Raw genomic sequence first — 16,988 nt, 5'->3', positions numbered from 1 at the left:
TTCCCCTGTTGGGGCAATGGGAGTGAGGTGCCTGCCTCTCTCTGGCATTTTTGAGAATTCTGCTCCGGCTCTTCTCCCCACTGCTGCCGCTGGTGCTGGAATGCAGCTTCCTTCACCTGGTTAGCGCTGTCTGTCAGTGGGGTGAGTCCCTCTCCTGTAATCAGTAACTGGAGCTGGTGTTGAAGACATGCCTCATCCCCCCTGCCTGCGTTGCTGTCGGGCGTGGGGGGAGCAGCACCACACCGAGCACCCTGCTAGTTCTTTTTGGGAGGGACGAAAGCCCATCCTCACCAGGGAATCCTTTTCGTCTGTGGTCTTACATTCAGCCACAAAACATTTGAGAGTACTGCCCCGGACACCACTAAGATTCATGAATCAAGTGGGAGGCTGAATTCCCTTACATGTGACTTTCTGCTTGGAGGGAGGAGTTTGTTGCAGTGCCCAGGGTATAGAGCAGCCTGGATGCTGAACAGCCAGAGGTTTATAGGTCTTGCCAGCAGCCCTGCAGTCGGTGCTGGAGCCAGACCTAGCCGTAATGTGAGAGATTGCAATTGTATCACCCAAAGTTTTATTATCCACCTCCTGTACTTAAATTCCTGCTCCACTTGCACCTTTCGCAAAGCAGATTTCCTCTTGCCATCAGATGAGGCACTTGAATGTGGCCTGAGGTGACGTTTTAGGTGGTTTGAGTTTGCCTGGAAGTGGCTGCTTCCCCAGTTACCAAGGGACGCAAGCAGGTTGCCCTGGGTGAAACCGGTTGGCTTCTCATACTGTTTGATGAGGCTGAAAGACGTGAAGGAGGGATCAGACTGTGCTATGATGTATCAGGCACATCAGGCTCCCTGGTGCTCCAGATAGGCTTTGAACAACAAGCCCAGCCAGATGTAAGTAAATGCATTGAGACCTGGTGTTCCCAGCGTGGCCTCTGTGCCAGCAGACAGCTGCTCACTGCCTGTTGGCAGGAGCACACACGCACACTTGGCTGCCTCTGCCGGTGCCGTGCGTTCCTAGCAAGGGGCTGTGTTGTCAGAAGAGGCACTGCTGCATGGTGGGGGCCAAGCCCGGGACCCCCAGCTGACATGCCACATGTGGGACTGTTTCCAGCACATTGGGGGATCCTGGCTTTCTGGCTCCAAGTGACAGGCACACACAGCCCTGTTCTCCCAGCTCCCTCTGCTCTGCACCACCGTCGCTTCCACTGCTGCTTTCTGAAATTCCTGTTTTTTTCCTTTTACGAGCCAGCTTTCTTCCCAGTGCCAGTTTTCAGTTTCTGCTTTTATGCTAGCAGAAGCCAAGCACTGAGTTGTTTCTGCGCAGCATCTTTTCAGTTTAGAGATGGGGTCTTCCGCATTTTCAGAGTCCCAAAGAGCACCAGCACAGTTTACCACATGTGGCCCTGTTGTTCCCAGTGCTGGTGCACCCTTTGCAGCATTCAGGTAACTGTCAGTGGAAGCAGAGGAACTCAAAGACTTCTTTTGAACACAGGTTACAAGATAAGACCTGCCTGAACTTTCCTTAGCAGCTTTAACTGTCATCATTCCTGTGCATTGAGGGGATGGAAGTGGCTTGTAAACGCATAGTAGCAGCAAGAGAGGTATTTCCAAATGTGCTGGAGATCTAGAGAGGGACCTCCAGTCCCTTGGACCTCTTGGCAGCAGGCTGCACACCATGACCAGGGCTGTCAGTGCCACACAGCAGTTGTGGCTGAGAGCTCCTCGTCCTGGACAGGACAGGACAGGACAAGCAGCAGATGACAGGAGAGCCACATGCACATTGTGTGATGGGTACAACCAGTGCTTTGCAGGCAGGTGCCCACGGTTTGCGGTGGGTAAACTGGGTTTAGATACCTATGACAGAGTGCCCTCAGAGGGCTTGTTGGGCTGGCGCTTTGTTGGTTTGAGGCCATTTCAGGGAGGCTCCTGTAGACTGATTTTATCATGGTCCAGATCTTATTTAGAGCTCAGGTTACCTACTGGCCAGAGCACTGTGCTGGGGAACTGGATTCATTTACTGGGATTCTTGTGCTGTTGGGAGATATTGGGGAAAGTTGCTTTTCCCTGCTGTGCCTTGGTCTCCCCAGGGAGACAAACCACTTACTACTTTCGTTAATGCACGCCCGCATTAAGTGCAGGGGGTGATGGCAGATGCTGTGATCACAGCTAAAGCCTGCTGCAGGGAACACATCTGGATGGGCTGACACCGGCTATAGCAATCACTCACTGCCCTGAAATGCCTGGCTGGGAGATGTGACCATTTCATCCTTCGCATTGTGTTAGTGTAACCTTTAGCATGTGATTTCCTCTTGATAGGGCTAGCAGAAGGCAAGAGCCGGCCTTGATGGGGCTGGTCTTGGGGCTTTTCAGCTGCATGCACCCCCATGCATTCCCCAGAGACCTCCCTTGGCAGAGAGCTGTGTACAAACATGTCCTGCCACCGTGTTCTCTGCCAGCTCTGTTCCCCGCCATACATCACCATTAATTCTGCGCTCTTGGACTCTTGTGTGCGGTGGCTTGGGAGGGCACTGTAACCAGCTACATCTGCCCAAGGTACCTGGGTTGCCCCGATCTCACCGTGCCAAAAGAACTTCACGCAGCCCGTGGCAAGACCTCCTACCTCAGGTACACGGGTCTGACCCTGCTGGCTGCATCGGCTTTAGATAAGAGAAGGCCCTTGGTCTGCAAGGGCTCTTCTGGTCCGCAGCGGGGTCTGTCTCCTTGGCAGAAGCCACTGCCCTGCCCCAGCTGGAGTCTCCCGCAACGTGGGGGACGGGAGCATGCTTGGCTAGGATAGCTGCTGACCTCCTGTCTCTCCCATTTCCTTCCAGTCCTGGACGCACAACATCCAGCGGGAGAAGGAGTTCCTGCGGAAGCTGGTGAAAGCCCGAGTTATCACTGACCTAACTAGTGGGATTTGAGTGGCTGCAGCCACTGCCTCCAAGGGAGGAGACGAAGACGCACGCTGCAGCTCTGGGAGCAGGCACTGGCAGCCCGCCGCAAGAATCCCACCTCACTGAAGACACACAGAGATGCCCAGGTGCTCTGGGAAGACCCTCTCGCGTTGCCAGTTTGCACGAGGGTTGCATCTGCTGCCTCCAGGCCTAGAGCTGACAGGAGGTGGGCAAGGGGCTGAGTGGGCAGTTCTTGAACTCTGCATTGCAGACGGATCTTCTGTGTCCTGAATTAAAACAGGAAAGACTCAGGAGAGAGAAGAAAGGTTTGTGAATAAAACGATTGTGCCAAATGGGAGGTGATGCTGCCCCGAGGCAGCAATGCCTGAATGTACAAAGTATTATTTTTTAAAAGAAACTCTGCTGGAATCATACTAGAAATACCAAGTGCAAGGCAAAGTCTGCTTGTGCACAGCCCTGCGAAAAGCCCGGCCTCTCCATGCTCCATCTGCGTTGTCACCGGCCTCAGACCTTTCCCCAGGAAAACAAATCCGTCCAAAACTTTGGTGTCGCTGGTGCTGCTGTAATTCGAAGGGAGAATAATGGCTTTCCCTCATTCTCCACTTGGAGCTTCTGGATGGAGATGAGCACGGGTTTGTTTTTCTGCACTTTTCCTTGCTTCCTGCGTAGAGGCGGCAGCAGCAGCCACTTACTTGGCTGCCTTTTCCATAGCCATTTGCCCTGCTCTGCCTCTGCCCTGACCCCAAGGTGGAGCAGGGAGCGAATGGCTTTCTCTGCCTGCAGCAGACCCTCCCCACCTTCCTGCCTGTCATGGCACTGAGGAGCCTGCCTCGTTGTGCTCAAGGCTTTCAGGCCTCTCAGTTTGTGCCTGCTGTGCAGGGCCCCCGTGGAGTCCGTGCAGATTGGTGTCACCGTTTCTGGACAGCGTCTCGCTTTATTTTTGTGTGGGAAATGTGTAATTTATTCTTTGGAAGGAGGTCAGATCTTGCACAGAGATCTGAAGCTTTACAGTTTGAGAGCAGGCTGCCGAAGATGTTTATGTTCAAGACTCGATCATGTTCCCTATTTAAGCGACGTGTGACCTCAGTGATGATGGAGCCTGCTGGCACAGATGGGTGCCTGCTGGGAACCCTCACTCTCTGCTCGACCCCTGCTCACTTCGTTTCCAAGCTCCTCCCGTGCTGCTCTAGCACTGCTGCTCCTCCTGCTCTCAGGAGTGCATCCCTTCCTTTGCCGTCTTGGTCCCGAGATGCAGTATTTGCACATTTGATTTGTATACGTATTTCAGAGGAGCTGAAATAAACTGAGCAACGTAGCTGAGTGTGAGGACAGCAGGGTGGTCTCATCCACCTGGAGAGCATGGGCAGAAGGGGGATTGCGAGGGGAATGGTTACAGGTGGAAATCGGCTCCCACACTCTCCTAGCATGGAGCGTGCTGGACTGCACCCATGGGCACTGTCCTGAGCCAAGTCCCTGTGTGTTGAGGCACCAGCGTGCAGCCAGCCAGTGCTGGGGTCAGCGGAGGGGGATCCCGGAGAGATGCTGGCTGGGCTTATGGTCCTGGCGCTGCATCTGACGTAGCCCAAGGATTGCAGTCTGCCTTGCTCTGACCTCAAGGGAGAACTTGGCCCGAACATGGCCCTAACATGGACAAGGGATGCTCAGAGCAGGGCTCGCATGGTTCCCCTGGGCCGCCTCTGCTCCCGCTGACTTGCAGGGGGCTGTGGCTCTGGTGCTGAGACCCCACAGGGGATGTGCAGGAGGGGCAGGCAGTGACTCAGGTGTGAGGCAGAGGAGCAAACTGTATGGAATGGTTTGAGACCAGGCAGCAGGTAGAGGCAGCTCTCAGGACATGGTGCTGGGTGCTGCCCACAGACCAGTGTGCGATGTGACCCTCAGGAGCCTCTCCTGTGTGGTGTGCCCATAGCCAAGGAGCTTGCTCAGGGACAAGTCCTGTCCAGCTTCTGGTCATGGCTGCTTCTTGCCTGCCCCTTCCAGGCTGCAGAAGACAGATGCTGGGAGGCTCTCCCTTTCCTCCTTCCCATGTCCCTTCTGCTGTCCCTCTGGCCTCCCAGCCAGGTGGTCCCTGCTCCCCCCAGTACATGCCTCCCCCCAGGGTGCTCCGTGAAGTTTCCAGCTTGGAGAGCTGAGGTTTCCAGCAGGTTTTTGAGCATATGCTGTGGCAGATACTCCTTTGAATATTCTCCCCCAATTTGTTTTTCCTGCTCAAGGAGCCCAAGGGACTGGATTTCCATGGCTCTTGCCAGGTGGCACTCCCTTTGCAGTTCCTGTGTGTCAGCGTGGACCTGGGACCGTCGTCTGTAGAGTCCCTGCCACGATGGCAGTGGGGGTGCCTGGGCTGGACCTGGCCAAGATTGTGGCTGGGGAAAGGTGGGCATCTGCCCTCCACCTTGGTGCTTGAACTGGGTTTTTAACCAGCTGCTGTGGGAGCCCCGGGACAGTGATGGGGTGATGAGCTGCATCCATACACTACAGTGAGCTGAGATGCCAGAGAGCAGGTGGCTGAAGCCAGGAGGAGGAGGAGGAGGAGGAGGAGGGGGATGAAGAGCCTTCGGTGTCCGTGCTGGCCTCCTCTCCAGCCCCTGGGTGAAGCACCGCAACAGAGGCTTGTGATGGCATTAATTTGATTTAGTCTGCTTTATTGAACACTACAAAGCTATAGGGCACCTTTATTTTCCAGTTCACTGGCTCCAGGTCCAAGGAGAGAGCATGGCCACTGCTCTGCTTTCCCTCGTGTCCCAGCTCCCCACCACGGCCAAGGACAGGTCCTGATGGGAAGCTGTCCCTGCAGTCCAGGGAGGTAACTCCAAGCCCTTCTCTCCACCTTGACGGGGGCCTCCGGGCAAAAGTGCCCAGGCTGAATAGATGAGCACATGGCCCAGGGTGACTGTGGTGGATCAGGACCACCTGCAAGTAGAAGGAAAGAGAGGATGGGGGGTTATTTGGGGGCCAAAGGCTCCCCTCTAACTCATTGTCCCATTTGACAGCGGTGGGGCAAGCACACCCACAGAGCAGCCCTATGGCCGGGCAATGGGGGTGTGCACCCCAGCCCCGGGAGCAGCGCGCAGCGCTGGGTTTCGTTCCTGGATGCCGTTCCTTTGGCTGCCTCCCCGTGTGCACCTGCAGCCACCTCCCGCCCTCCGAAACGCTGCAGTCCTGCCAGCTCAGAGCGGTGCGCGCAGGTCAGAGCAGGGTCAGTGGGACGGATGTGAGTCTTGGCCTCTCCCTCGCAGTGACTCACCTTTTCAGCTCAGAAGGGAGAGCCCAGGGGAATTCTCCACAGCCTAAATATAGAGCGGGGTTGCCTGGCGCCTCTGACGCGCTGCGGTGCAGAAAGGCCACTCGGGTGGCAGGGAACCTGCTTAGAGAGAGGCCGGGGGAGTGCAGGGAGGTCGGGGAGCCAGCTACTGCAGCGGGGTTTTGCTCCAGCTGGTGCCGAGAGCAGGTCTGGGGAGCTGCAGGCCAGCCAGCACATGCTGCTCCGGGGGAGAGCGGCTGCCAGAGAGCTGCTGCTGCGCTGACCACACCATGAGCACAGGCTGCTCATGCATTTGTGGTGTACAGCCCTCCCCAGGGCCCACCACCCTGGCATCGGGCTCCCTGCACCAGCTCACCCTGTTAGGGCTGGCCGTGCTGTGGCCTCAAGCTCACATGTGCCAAACGGAGGCACCATGGCCAGGGAGCAGGAGCCAGCTGTGGGATCCTCTGTGGCCCAGCATCCCTCAGCCCAGCATCTCTGGGCTTCCAGCATCTGCCTTTCCTGGGAGGGAGCAGCAGGGACGCCCTGCCGTGCTGCTTTACCCCTCAGCGTGGGCACTTCTGGGAGAGGGGGAAGGTGTCAGGACAGGGCTGTCCGTCTGTCTGTAGCGAACAGGGGCAGGCAGGCTGGGTACAGGCAGCAGCAGGGATGGACAAGGGCTTCCAGACTGCCTGGCCGCCACGCTGAGCTCCACCGGCACCAGCACAGCACGTGCCATCACTCCAAGCGTGTATCACATGCAGTATTACGAGATGTGTCCTTCGGTGCGGGTGACCCAGCTACTACCCAGCCCCTCCGGGCACTGGCTCCTTGCACAGCCTGCACAGGGACTCGCTCCAAAGGCCAGTGCGCTCGCCGGTACTGTACCAAGCTGAGATGCAAGAACTCAATGAGTTTTTAAAATTAGTTTTAGTTTCTCCGATTTTTTTTAATTTCCCCTGTAGGCAGGGAGGGCAAGAGTCTTGCAGGCTCCTCCAAGCCAGCTTATGTCACATCAATTCAGTCATATCACAGAAGCAATAAAGCTATCAAACAAGCTTGGCTGGCCTCTTTCTTCTGCTGCCTTTGGCCTTTCTTAGGGGAGGCAGAGGGATTCCCCTGCTCGGGCTGTCCCCAGCCTGGTTTCACTGCTGATTCCTCCAGCACAGTAACCCAGAGGCAGCTGCCGGGAGCTGCAGCTGGCCGACGCCACTGGCCTGGTGCTGGGGACAGGAGAGGGCTGTGCTCCTCCTTGCAGGTGACCTGAGGGGTGGGAGAGGGGTTCGCGGGTTGGGCGAGTGTCATGTCAGAGGGCAGAGGGGTGGGGGCTTGTCCTACCGGGATCGGGCTGCCTGCGACTCTGCCCACTCTCTCAGGGACTCCTTGCCAGCGGGGTGGCTTTCTGCCGAGGGTCACGGCAGCAATTGGGCTGGGTGCGGCCCCAACAAAGGCAGGTGTCCGGCCAAGTGACCTTCTCGCCGCAGCGTCCAGGAAGGAAGCGTTTTAGGAAGCCGGGGGCTGAGGCTGTGACTGGCTCCAACACCTGCCAGGTCCCAGCAGGAGGAGCGTAACTCCTACGGCAAACCCCGGCGATGCCACAGGGCTTCCGGAGCCACAGGACGAGTCGGGGACAGTCCCATCACCCGGGGGAATGGGGTGGCTGCTTCCAGGTGGGTGACCGGTCTGCCAGACCCGCCAGCTCCTAAACGCAAGGGGTGGCTTCCTGCCAGCACCGATGGGACACTGCAGAGGCAACCGCCCAGCCCTCCCCGCTGCCTGGCTGCAAGTTCCAGATCCCTCCCAGAGAGGAAATGCTGGAGCTGCTCAAACCCTCCTTCCTGCCCTCCTCTCTTCCCAGTCGTTAAAGAGCAGGCTCACCGCTGCCATCGGGCTGGGCCAGCCCGGGGGTGGCCCATGCCCCGTCCTGGCCTTGGGAGGGCTCTGGAAGGGGAGAGTACACAGCCTGGGACTGGGGCACATGGGGACGGCCCGTGGGACGTTCAGGTCAGCAGAGACAAGGACACTTGTTCTGGAGCAGGTGTCCCCAAAGGAGCCGTGTCACTGCTGAGATGGGGACGGTGCAACCGGTTGGTCTGTCTGCATCACAGCTGTCTCCCACATGTTTTGTCACACCAAGCCACAGCCTCACACAGGCATAGCAGCAGCCACGGTGTGCTCAGTCCTACCGAGTGGACCACATCACCTCCATCCCGCCTCACGCAAGGGTGGCACCTTCGGGGACAGATGTCACAGCGGGCCCTGGCCCTGCAAGGCTCATTCCAGACCAGAGAAGGGACACGGGGACATCCCAGCCCTGGGGGTGCAGGAGCACAGGCTGATGTAGGTGGTGCCTTGGGAGGCACCAAGCCAGCTGCTGCCAGCAGCAGCCAGGGAGCAGGTCACCCATCTGTCTGGAGACCTGTGGGGCTGGGGACCCTGCCCTGCACCCCAGCACCCTGTGGGGCCTGGCCCACGCTCAGCACTCCCCAGGGCAGAGCCGATACTTGTGAGAGCCCAAGGGGAGAGAGCAGTGCCCAGATACAGGCACAGCACTGGGCTGTGCCACCTCGTGCCACTGTGATCTCGGGTAGACAGGGAGGAGGTGCCGCTGGCAGGACATCAGCGGGGCTGACAGCAGCAGCGGGGTCACATCTCCCAGGGGCAGGGGCAGAGGGGGGAGCCAGGGCCCCCAGGTGTCTGGGGCAGCAGCCACGAAGGGAGCACACCTGGAATAGGGCAGACGCCAGGCTTTGCATGGCTTTGCACAGCCACCCCATTCACAGGACCGGGGACACCGTGGGCCCACCCATATGGGGTCCCCTGGATATCCCCCTGTGCCGTGCCCCTCACAGCCCGCTGCCCACCACCAGCACACCCACAGCAGCTCCCGCCTGCGCCCTGGGGACATGAGGACCAGCCCAACCCACGGGGAAGGTGGGAGGGAATGGGGTAACCCCTGGGGTGAGCCAGCACTTGGGGCTGCCTCCAAGCTCCGAGGGCTGTCCATGGGGGAGGCAGCCTTTCCTGGGCAGCTCCCCCTGCATGAGGAGGCCTGTGGCCGGTCCCAGCCCCCAGCAACAGCCAGGCAACCTGGAGCAGGACATGCCACTTGCACGGAAACTTTCCAAGCAGGCAGCCCTGTTAGCCTGCAGCCCGGCAAAGCAGAGGATGCTGTTCTTGTCCCCCGTCCCCTGCCCCGGCTGATTCCCCGCGCCAAGGGTGCTCCTGGGCCTCCAAACCTCTGCTGGGCCAAGGCCCCCGGGGCATCACCTCTGCCAGCTGCATCGCGGATGGGAGCAGCCTCAAGCCACGGCCGTGGGGCAGCGCGGCCCCATGGCACCCCACGGCACAGCCCACCCTCCCACGCGGTCCCGCTGGCAGGTGTGAAGCCACCCACGGCCGCAGGCCTGGCCAAGCCGCCCGCGCTGGGAGTGCTGGGAGCAGGGGGGCGACCACGCGGTGCCACGCCAGAGCTGGGGCAGCAGCTCCGGGCCGCGTGCCACCTCCACCGTCCCCGCCAGCGGCAGCGAGGACGGCTTAGCCGGCGCCGCCCGTGTCAGCGCATTCCCTGGCAGGTGATGCCGCAGGAGGGACGCGGGAGTTGTCATCCCCGCGCCGGATAATCCGACGAGATGAGACAAGACGAGGCGGCCGGCTCCGCCGGCGGCTCGCACGCGCCGGCCGGCCCTCCCTGCCGCAGGACCGTGGGGTCCGGCCTGCCGTGCGGCGGGGAAGCAGTTAACGCCACGCGGTGGTGGTGGGGGGGACGGGGCTGGACGGACCCGGGTGCCGGGGCAGACCCCACGGGCGACCCGGGTCCGGCGTGCAGCCACGGCGCAGCCGGCGATCGAGCCGCTGGCCCGGCTCCAGCCGGGGAGTTATATAAGCCCGGGGAGGTTGCGCCGAGGCGGCCGAGCGCTGCCGGGGCAGATGACACGGCCGGCGGCATCCCGGGGCGCGCCGCCCGCCCGAACGCCTCCGGACCCCGCCGCGGGCAGGGCCCGGGGGGCCGGCGGGCCATGAGGGCTGGCCCCGGGGGGGCTCGCCCGGCCCGGGCTGCGCCCCGGCGGCCGGCTCCGGCCAGGGGAGCACGTGTGAAGCGGGGCCGAGCGGAGGCGGCCCCGGGATTTGGCACGTTTGCAAGGAGCACTTGAGAGCCCCGGGATGGACGTGGAGGGCCCTGGGCGGTGACGTAAGGACTCGCACGGGCTCGGCTCCGCTCGCCAGCCGGCCCCCATGTCCCCGGGGCCTGCGACGGCCCCGGCGGAGGGAGGCAGGGAGACGGCGGAGGTAAGGAGCCCGGCGGCGGGCGGCCCCGCCGGGGTGGACCCGGCCGCGGGGCGCCCGTGGGGCCGTGGCCGCGGGGCGCGGGCGGGCTGGGAGGCAGGGCGGGGAGGCCGGACTCCTCCTCCGGCGAGGCCGGACGTGAACGCCAGGCGCACCGGTGGCCCGCGGTGGCCCGCGGTGCGTGGGACGCCGGCCGGCCCCGCCGCGGCCCAGGCGCTGTCCGCATGGCCCTCCGCTCTGCCCCCCCCCCCCCCCGCCGCCCCAAACCCATCCCCGCCGGGTCCCCACGGGCCCGGGCGGCCCGCTCTGTGCGAGGGGACCCCCGGGGGGGGCTCTGCCCGCCCGCCGCCGGGCGTGGGGTCCCCGCGGGGGTCTGCTCCCGGGGCGCTCCGGGGAGGGCTGAACTCGTCCCCGGGGGTTGTCCGTGGGTCCGTCCTGCCGGCGCTGTGGCCGGGCCGTCGAGGCAGGGAGCCCCGCTCGGGGGACGTCCGTCCGTCCGTCTGTCCGTCCGTCCGTCCGGGCTGCGCGTCCGTCCGCCTGCCCGGCGGTGCCGAGAGGTGTCCGCAGGCCCGGAGGGCGGGCGGGTGGTGGTGGCGGGGGTCGGGGGCCGCCGGGGGAGCCGGTGCCGCTGCCGCTGCCGGCGGGGTGCGAGGCTCCGCGGGAGCTCGGCGGCGGTGCGCGCCCCGGCGCGGAGCCGGTGCTGATGCGGGTCGGGCCGCGGCTCCTGCTGCTGACGGGATCCCGGTGCCGCCGCGGTGCCGGAGCGGTCCCGGGGCGGTCCCGGCGCCCGTGCGGGTCGGAGTCCCGGTGCCGCCGCCGTGCGGGTCGGGGCGCCGGTCAGGATCCTGGTGCCGGCGCGGATCGGGGTCCCGGTGGTGGTGCCGGTGCCCGCCCCACCGGTCAGGTGACGGCGGCTGGAATTTGACACCGGCAGCGGCGGCGGCGGGAGCGGGATGGAGCCGCCGCTGCCCCGCACTGCGCGCCCGCCCGCCGCCACCGGCACCGCACCCCGAGGCCCACCGCGACCGGGACACGCACCCCGAGGCGCAGCGAGAGCGGCACCGGGAGCGGCACCGGGAGCAGCGGCGGGAGCCGGTGCCGGTGCCGGCGGGGCAGCGCCGGCCCCCGCCCGCGCCCCGCCCCGGCGCGGCGGCGGCGGGCGGCGGGGGGCGGCGGGGAGCGGAGGCGATGCGGGGAGGCGGCGGCCCGGGGGATGGTCCCCGCCGCGGGCACGGTGAGTGCGGGCCGGGGCGGCGGGCGGCAGCGTCCGCCCCAGCCTGCCGGCGGCTCCGGGTCTCGGCGGCGGCTCGTACCGGGGCTGCGGGGGAGAGTGGGGGGGGGGGCGGGGGGGGGGGGGCGCTTCGCCGCCCGTCCCCCGGCAATACCCGCGGGGCGCCGAGGGGGCTCGGGCCGCCCCCCGGCAGGTCCCCGCCGGGCGGCTCCCGGGGTGCCGAGCCCGGCCCGGCGGCGGGAAGAGCTCGGGGCTGCGGCGGGGACGGGGTTCCCTGCGCGGGCGGGGAGAGGCGGGACCCTACCGCGGGTGCCCGGGGGGCACGGGGACGGTCTCACCCGCCTCTTCCCCGGGCTCCCGCCCCGGCCCTTTGGGCACGTCGGGCAGGTCTGTGTCCCGGCTGCCCGGGCGGTGGGCGGGGGAGAGCCCCGGGGTCGGGGTGCCCGGGCCGGCACCGCCCGGTGTCCCCCGGCTCTGCTTTCCCCGGGCCGGGGCCGAGTGTGGTCTCGTCCGTGTGCCCCACGTGTCCGACTCCGGCCTCCCACGGCTTTGCGGGGCGGGTGCCAGCTCCGCGTCACACGTGGGGTTGATTTCTGACATCCCCCCACCACCACCTCCCCGTCACTCCTTCTGCCAGGGCCAGCGCGGTGGGATGCCGGGCCTCCGCCGGCTCCGCCGGTGCCCGCAGGTGCCCGTGGGGTTCTCCGGGCATCCCCCCGCGCTGCCGGGCAGGACGGGCGGCTGCAGGGCCGGCACGGGGAGCGGCGGCGAGCGAGGCCCCAGCAGAGCCCCCTTCCAAAAGCGGCCACTCCATGAGCCGAGACCCTCACCCCGGGGCTGGGACACCCGCTGGCCCCACGTGGATGCGCTTCGCGAGCGGCTCCCGCCTCCCCCAGCGCCCTGTGCGCAGCGGGACTCGCCGGGGCTCTGCGCGAGTGGGTGTGGGGTGACCCGCACAGGGATTACCCCAGCACGCTGCTGCTCAGCCCCCGGGCAGGGGACACATGTGGCGGGGGGCGGTTCCCATGGATGGGCCTGATCCTGACCCTGGAAGGGGCTCCTGCGCCTCTTAATGGCCCAGCTGGGCTCTTGCAGCCGTGGCAGGGGCAGACCCCAGCCACATCCCCCCCCATGCGGGGGTCTGCCGTCGGGGGCGCAGGTCTGGCACCCCCGTGGGGTGCCCAGGAGCTCGACTCAGCCTTGCCCACGCTGGGGGAAAGCAGAGGCCGAGCGGGGCTGCGGGGCCAGCGTGGGCTGCGGTCCTGCGCGCTCGGGGAGCTGCCCCCGGGAACGGGGCTCCGCGTCTGCGGAGACACTGGCGGGGCACGTCCGTAGCCCCGGCTCCGGGGCTCCCGGGGGCGAGGGGAGGCTGCCCTCGCTCGGCGCCCCGCCGGCAGCGCTCCCGCCGCAGAGCCTGGGGCCGTGCTGCCGCCGGACGGGAGAAGCCTGAACTGCACCGGCTGCTCCCTCCCGTCCCGTCCTATCCCGTCCCGTCCCGTCCCGTTCCGTTCCGCCGGGATGCTGGGGCCGAGGGCCCGCGGCGGGGCGGCCGGCCGCGAGAGCGGGGAGCGGGGGGGGTCCGTCCACTCCCAGCGGGGCGCGGGGACCCTCTCCTGGCCCCTTCGAGGGTGCCGGCCTGGGAAAACCATGACCTGGCGGCAGCGGCTGGCAGGGGGCCACAGGCCGCCACGGGAGCGACGTGCTGCGTGGGCTGTGCTTGGCCAGGCTGCGGCGGCTGGCGGGGCCGGGGGGCCCGGTGCCAGCCCTGCCTGCACCGGGGACGCATCCTGCCTGGTGCACGACCCCCAGAGGAGGCACACGGGCCTGACAGTGCCCATCGCAGCCCCTTGCCACGGCACGGCGAGTGCAGGGTGGCATCTGATGCGGCAACGGGGACTTGGGGACCATTCCCAGAGATGCTGGGGGGACTGGGGAAACTGTATTTGTCTCCTTGTCCCAGCAGTGCCCAGCCGTGTCCCTTCATTTTTTGGCCAGGAGCACTCTCCTTAGCGTGTCCCATCCCAGCTTTGCTACAGAAGCACCTGGGACGTGCCGGGGCAAAGCCATGGAGGGGACGGGGGAACTCCCTGCTGCAGACTGCCACTGAGCTCCGAGGGGACAGTCCTGTCCCAAGAGTCAGGGAATGCAGCAGACGGGCCAAGGAGGGTTCAAGCCACCTTGGTAGCCACCTCTGGGGGATCCTGGCTTGGGACACCCTGGGGGAGCTGGGGAAGGAGGTGCAACATGTGGCTGCAGACTGGGAGTTGCCCCTGCACCTCCTGGGGGACATCCCTCCCCTGAGCCCGTGCTTGCAGTTCCACTGGGACCATGCATGGCGGGGACCAAATTCCCCTGTGTGTGTGGGGGCAGCGGATGCTGGGCAGTGGTGTTGGGGTGAATGACTACAGCGAGCCCAGTGTGGTGCCCCACACCCCACCATGGCCCCACGGGACCTGCCTGCCCCTCACAGCCCCACTCACCCGGGCTGCTCTGGGGCTGCACGTCCCAGCTCGGCGCAGGCAGTGGGCTGGGGAGCCAGCACAGGGCCAGGGGGGTGGCTGCACCCGAGGACCCTGCGCTAATGGATTTGGAGTTTCCAAGGTCAGGCTCCCACCGCGAGCAAGAAAAACATTCCCAGGGAAGGGCCATGGGAAAAGGGCCCCCCCCGCAGCGCTCCCAGCCCCAGCCGCTGCCTCACGGCCCAGCTTGGCATCCCGGGCCGCTCGCATGAGGCGGTGGCTGCATCCCCCTGAGGAGAGGTGCTGGGCAAAGGCTGGGCCGCCCCAGCCGCCAAATCTCTTGGAAGGGGTGCGCGGGGTGGCGAGGATGCCTGGCTCTGTGGGGAAGGGATGGGGGAGGGGATCATGCATGGGGTGCAGGAGGTGTTGCGGGATGCTGGGGGGTGAGGGAGAGGATGGCATGCTTGGCAGGGGCAGGGGAGAGGTGTGCCAGCTCCCAGCCGGCCAGCTCGATGTCTACCCCATCCCCTCTGCGTGGATGCTGACCCACACCTCTGCACTTGCAGCCAGCATGGAGCAGCGAGCAGAGCCACCAGAGCTGAGACCTGCAGGACCCACCACGCACCCGCAGCCCAAGGTGAGCCCAGGCCTGGCTGGCCGCGATGGCTGGGACCACACGTCCCCGTCCCCAGCTCATGGAGCCTCGTCCCTGGTGTGGGGACCCCGGTCAGGGCTCACCCCGCTGTGCTGTGCTTTGTCGCAGGAGGGGACGCTGTGGGGGCTCCTCGCCATCCTCTCGCTGCTGGCCGGGCTGGCCGCGGGCAACCTGCGAACGCCGCACTGCAACGAGACGCTGGACACGGCCCCCACGCCGCGGGGCATGGCCACCGCCAGCCCAGCTGTGGAGGATGGCGTGGAGGTACCGCTCGCCGCTGCCTGGAGCCAGCTGTACGGTGCGTGTTGGGGCAGGACCCCCAGCCTGGGCACGGTAGCCCTGAGTGTGGGGCACGGGCGGGTTGGGAGCTGCTGTGGTGAGCCCCAGCCTGTGCAGGGCTGCCTCTGCACATCGGGGCCTGGCTGGGGGGGACTGAACACATGGGGCCCCCTGCTTCATACCAGGGATGGTGGCAGAGCCCTGGGGATGAGAAGATGCTTGGCCGGGTGCCCACCCACCCCACTGCCCCACGGCCACCCGGCCAGTGCCGTGGTGGGTGGTCAGGAGGGGTCTGCAGGTCACAGCGGGAGGACAGGCAGGCTAGGCAGGCCCCAGGAGGGTGGCGGGTGCGGGATGGGGTCTGACAGTGCCGTCCCCTCTGCGTGCAGGGGACAATGCGACGACGGGTGGCCCTGGCGCCGCGGAGCTGGCGGAGGACCTGCTGCTGCGTGCCGAGCGCTCACCGCCGGGTGCCGGCAAAGGCAAGAAAGGGATGCGGAAACCCTCACGGGGGACCCGTGGGCGCAACTGCCACATCCGCAACCTGATGGTGAAGGTGCGCGACCTGGGCCTGGGCTTCAACTCGGACGAGATCGTGCTCTTCAAGTACTGCAGCGGGTCCTGCCACCGGGCGCGCAGCAACTACGACCTGACGCTGGGCAGCCTGCTGCGGCAGCAGCTCATCGCCCCAGGGCCGCAGGAGCGGGTCCTCAGCCACCCCTGCTGCCGGCCCACCCGCTACGAGGCCGTCTCCTTCATGGACGTGCAGAACACGTGGCAGACGGTGGAGAAGCTCTCGGCAGCCGAGTGCAGCTGCATCGGCTGAGGAGGGGGCCGCCGGCTCGGCCCCAGCTTGACGCACGCCAGCAGACCCCAGCTTGCCACAGGCAGTGGCACCGGCGCTCAGAGGAAGGGTCTGGCAGAGGCTGGTGCCCCCGGTTTTACATGGCCACAAGGGACAGAGGCGAGATGGAGCTGTGAACGGTGGGGGGGGGTTGGGTGGCTGAGCCCCCTCCCGCTCAGTGCCAAGCAGCTAGTGCCGACAGCTACCTGGGGTCCTGCCCAGGTGCACCCCAGCTCAGCCCTGGAAGAGGAGCTGGAGGGGGTATGGAGCATCCTCACTGCTCGCAGGGGTCTGCCAGCCCGGTGTCCACCAGCAGCGCCTGGCTTGCCTGTGCCCTGCCTGGACTGGTGCTCCCGCACCCCTGCTTTAGGGGAGCTGGGGCCAAGTGTCACCCAAGCTTCAGAGGGGGAGAGAAAGGGGGCAAAAACCCCCCTGTCCCCTTGGGCACCCTGGGCTGGCGGTGGCCGGAGCTGCGCTGCAGGGAGGGGGTGTCCCCAAGGACAGGGGTGCAGCGGGGCCAAATTGCACCAGCGTGGGGTGAGGGCCCCACACCTGGGCTGACAGCAGCCCCCGGTGCTCTGCAGGACGGCAGGGCATGGACACCCGCCGGGACCCCTGCCCAGCTCCCAGGGGGGTGGCAGGGTGCCCCCGCTGCCCCCGCGGTGCTGCGGCACTAAACTATTTATTACTCTAAATTATTTATTTATTGTTCTCGAGCGGCAGCTCCTATTTATGACTTTGGGCCCCCGGGGGCCGGGTGTAATTTAACCCCAGCGCTGCTGTGAAGCCCTGGGCAGCACCCCGGCGCCCCGTGCCCCCAGCCCCCTTTTTCTATTATTTGTAAAATTTGAGGGATAAACTCTATTTTTGTACAGTCGCCTTTTCCTGTAGCAATAAAGCGATGGGCTGCGTGTCCAGCCCCTGCCTGTGCCCATGATGGGGGGGGGGGGGGGTGGGGCGAGGGGTGCCCGGCGTCTTTGCCACCCGTGGGCTGGCAGCGCGAGGGTGGGAAGCGGGTCTCCTGCCGGAGCAGGGGCGGCGCTCGGTGCCGGTGCCCGGTAGGGGG

The 16,988-nt window shown here is 65.4% G+C and overlaps 2 protein-coding genes across 11 annotated transcripts in view; both read left to right on the top strand.

Annotated features, from left to right (window-relative positions):
- The window catches only part of ST3GAL3 (ST3 beta-galactoside alpha-2,3-sialyltransferase 3), a 194,293-nt gene extending 187,068 nt beyond the window's left edge, over window positions 1-7,225 (top strand). For all 8 annotated transcript variants that reach the window (XM_069788930.1, XM_069788926.1, XM_069788932.1 and 5 more), the window contains one exon: window positions 2,825-7,225. In XM_069788930.1, coding sequence (XP_069645031.1) covers window positions 2,825-2,914 — 90 coding nt within the window. In that variant the 3' untranslated portion in view covers window positions 2,915-7,225. The remainder of the gene's footprint in view (window positions 1-2,824) is intronic.
- A 2,398-nt stretch (window positions 7,226-9,623) lies between these two features.
- ARTN (artemin) lies at window positions 9,624-16,839 on the top strand. 3 transcript variants are annotated; one of them, XM_069788925.1, is made up of 4 exons: window positions 9,624-10,457; window positions 14,711-14,781; window positions 14,908-15,097; window positions 15,468-16,839. In XM_069788925.1, exons 2-4 carry the CDS (start codon window positions 14,716-14,718, stop codon window positions 15,902-15,904), a joined length of 693 nt encoding a protein of 230 aa, XP_069645026.1. In that variant the 5' UTR covers window positions 9,624-10,457; window positions 14,711-14,715; the 3' UTR covers window positions 15,905-16,839. The 3 variants fall into 3 exon arrangements, with proteins under 3 accessions (XP_069645026.1, XP_069645025.1, XP_069645024.1); XM_069788924.1 differs by lacking the exon at window positions 9,624-10,457 and adding an exon at window positions 10,505-11,688; XM_069788923.1 differs by lacking the exon at window positions 9,624-10,457 and having other exon boundaries at window positions 14,563-14,781.
- Window positions 16,840-16,988: the final 149 nt, after the last annotated feature.

Source organism: Haliaeetus albicilla, chromosome 8, assembly GCF_947461875.1.
Source record: "Haliaeetus albicilla chromosome 8, bHalAlb1.1, whole genome shotgun sequence".
Taxonomy (NCBI): Eukaryota; Metazoa; Chordata; class Aves; order Accipitriformes; family Accipitridae; genus Haliaeetus; species Haliaeetus albicilla.
The sequence above is the reverse complement of the archived record's forward strand: the minus strand, read 5'-3'. Positions and strand labels throughout refer to the sequence as shown.

Bases quoted from the DNA above. Each gene is read 5' to 3' on its own strand.
- ARTN (XM_069788923.1), top strand. From the start codon at position 14,578: ATGCTGGGGGGTGAGGGAGAGGATGGCATGCTTGGCAGGGGCAGGGGA. The intron at 14,782-14,907 runs GTGAGCCCAGGC...GCTTTGTCGCAG, and splicing joins CCACGCACCCGCAGCCCAAG to GAGGGGACGCTGTGGGGGCT. The intron at 15,098-15,467 runs GTGCGTGTTGGG...CTCTGCGTGCAG, and splicing joins TGCCTGGAGCCAGCTGTACG to GGGACAATGCGACGACGGGT.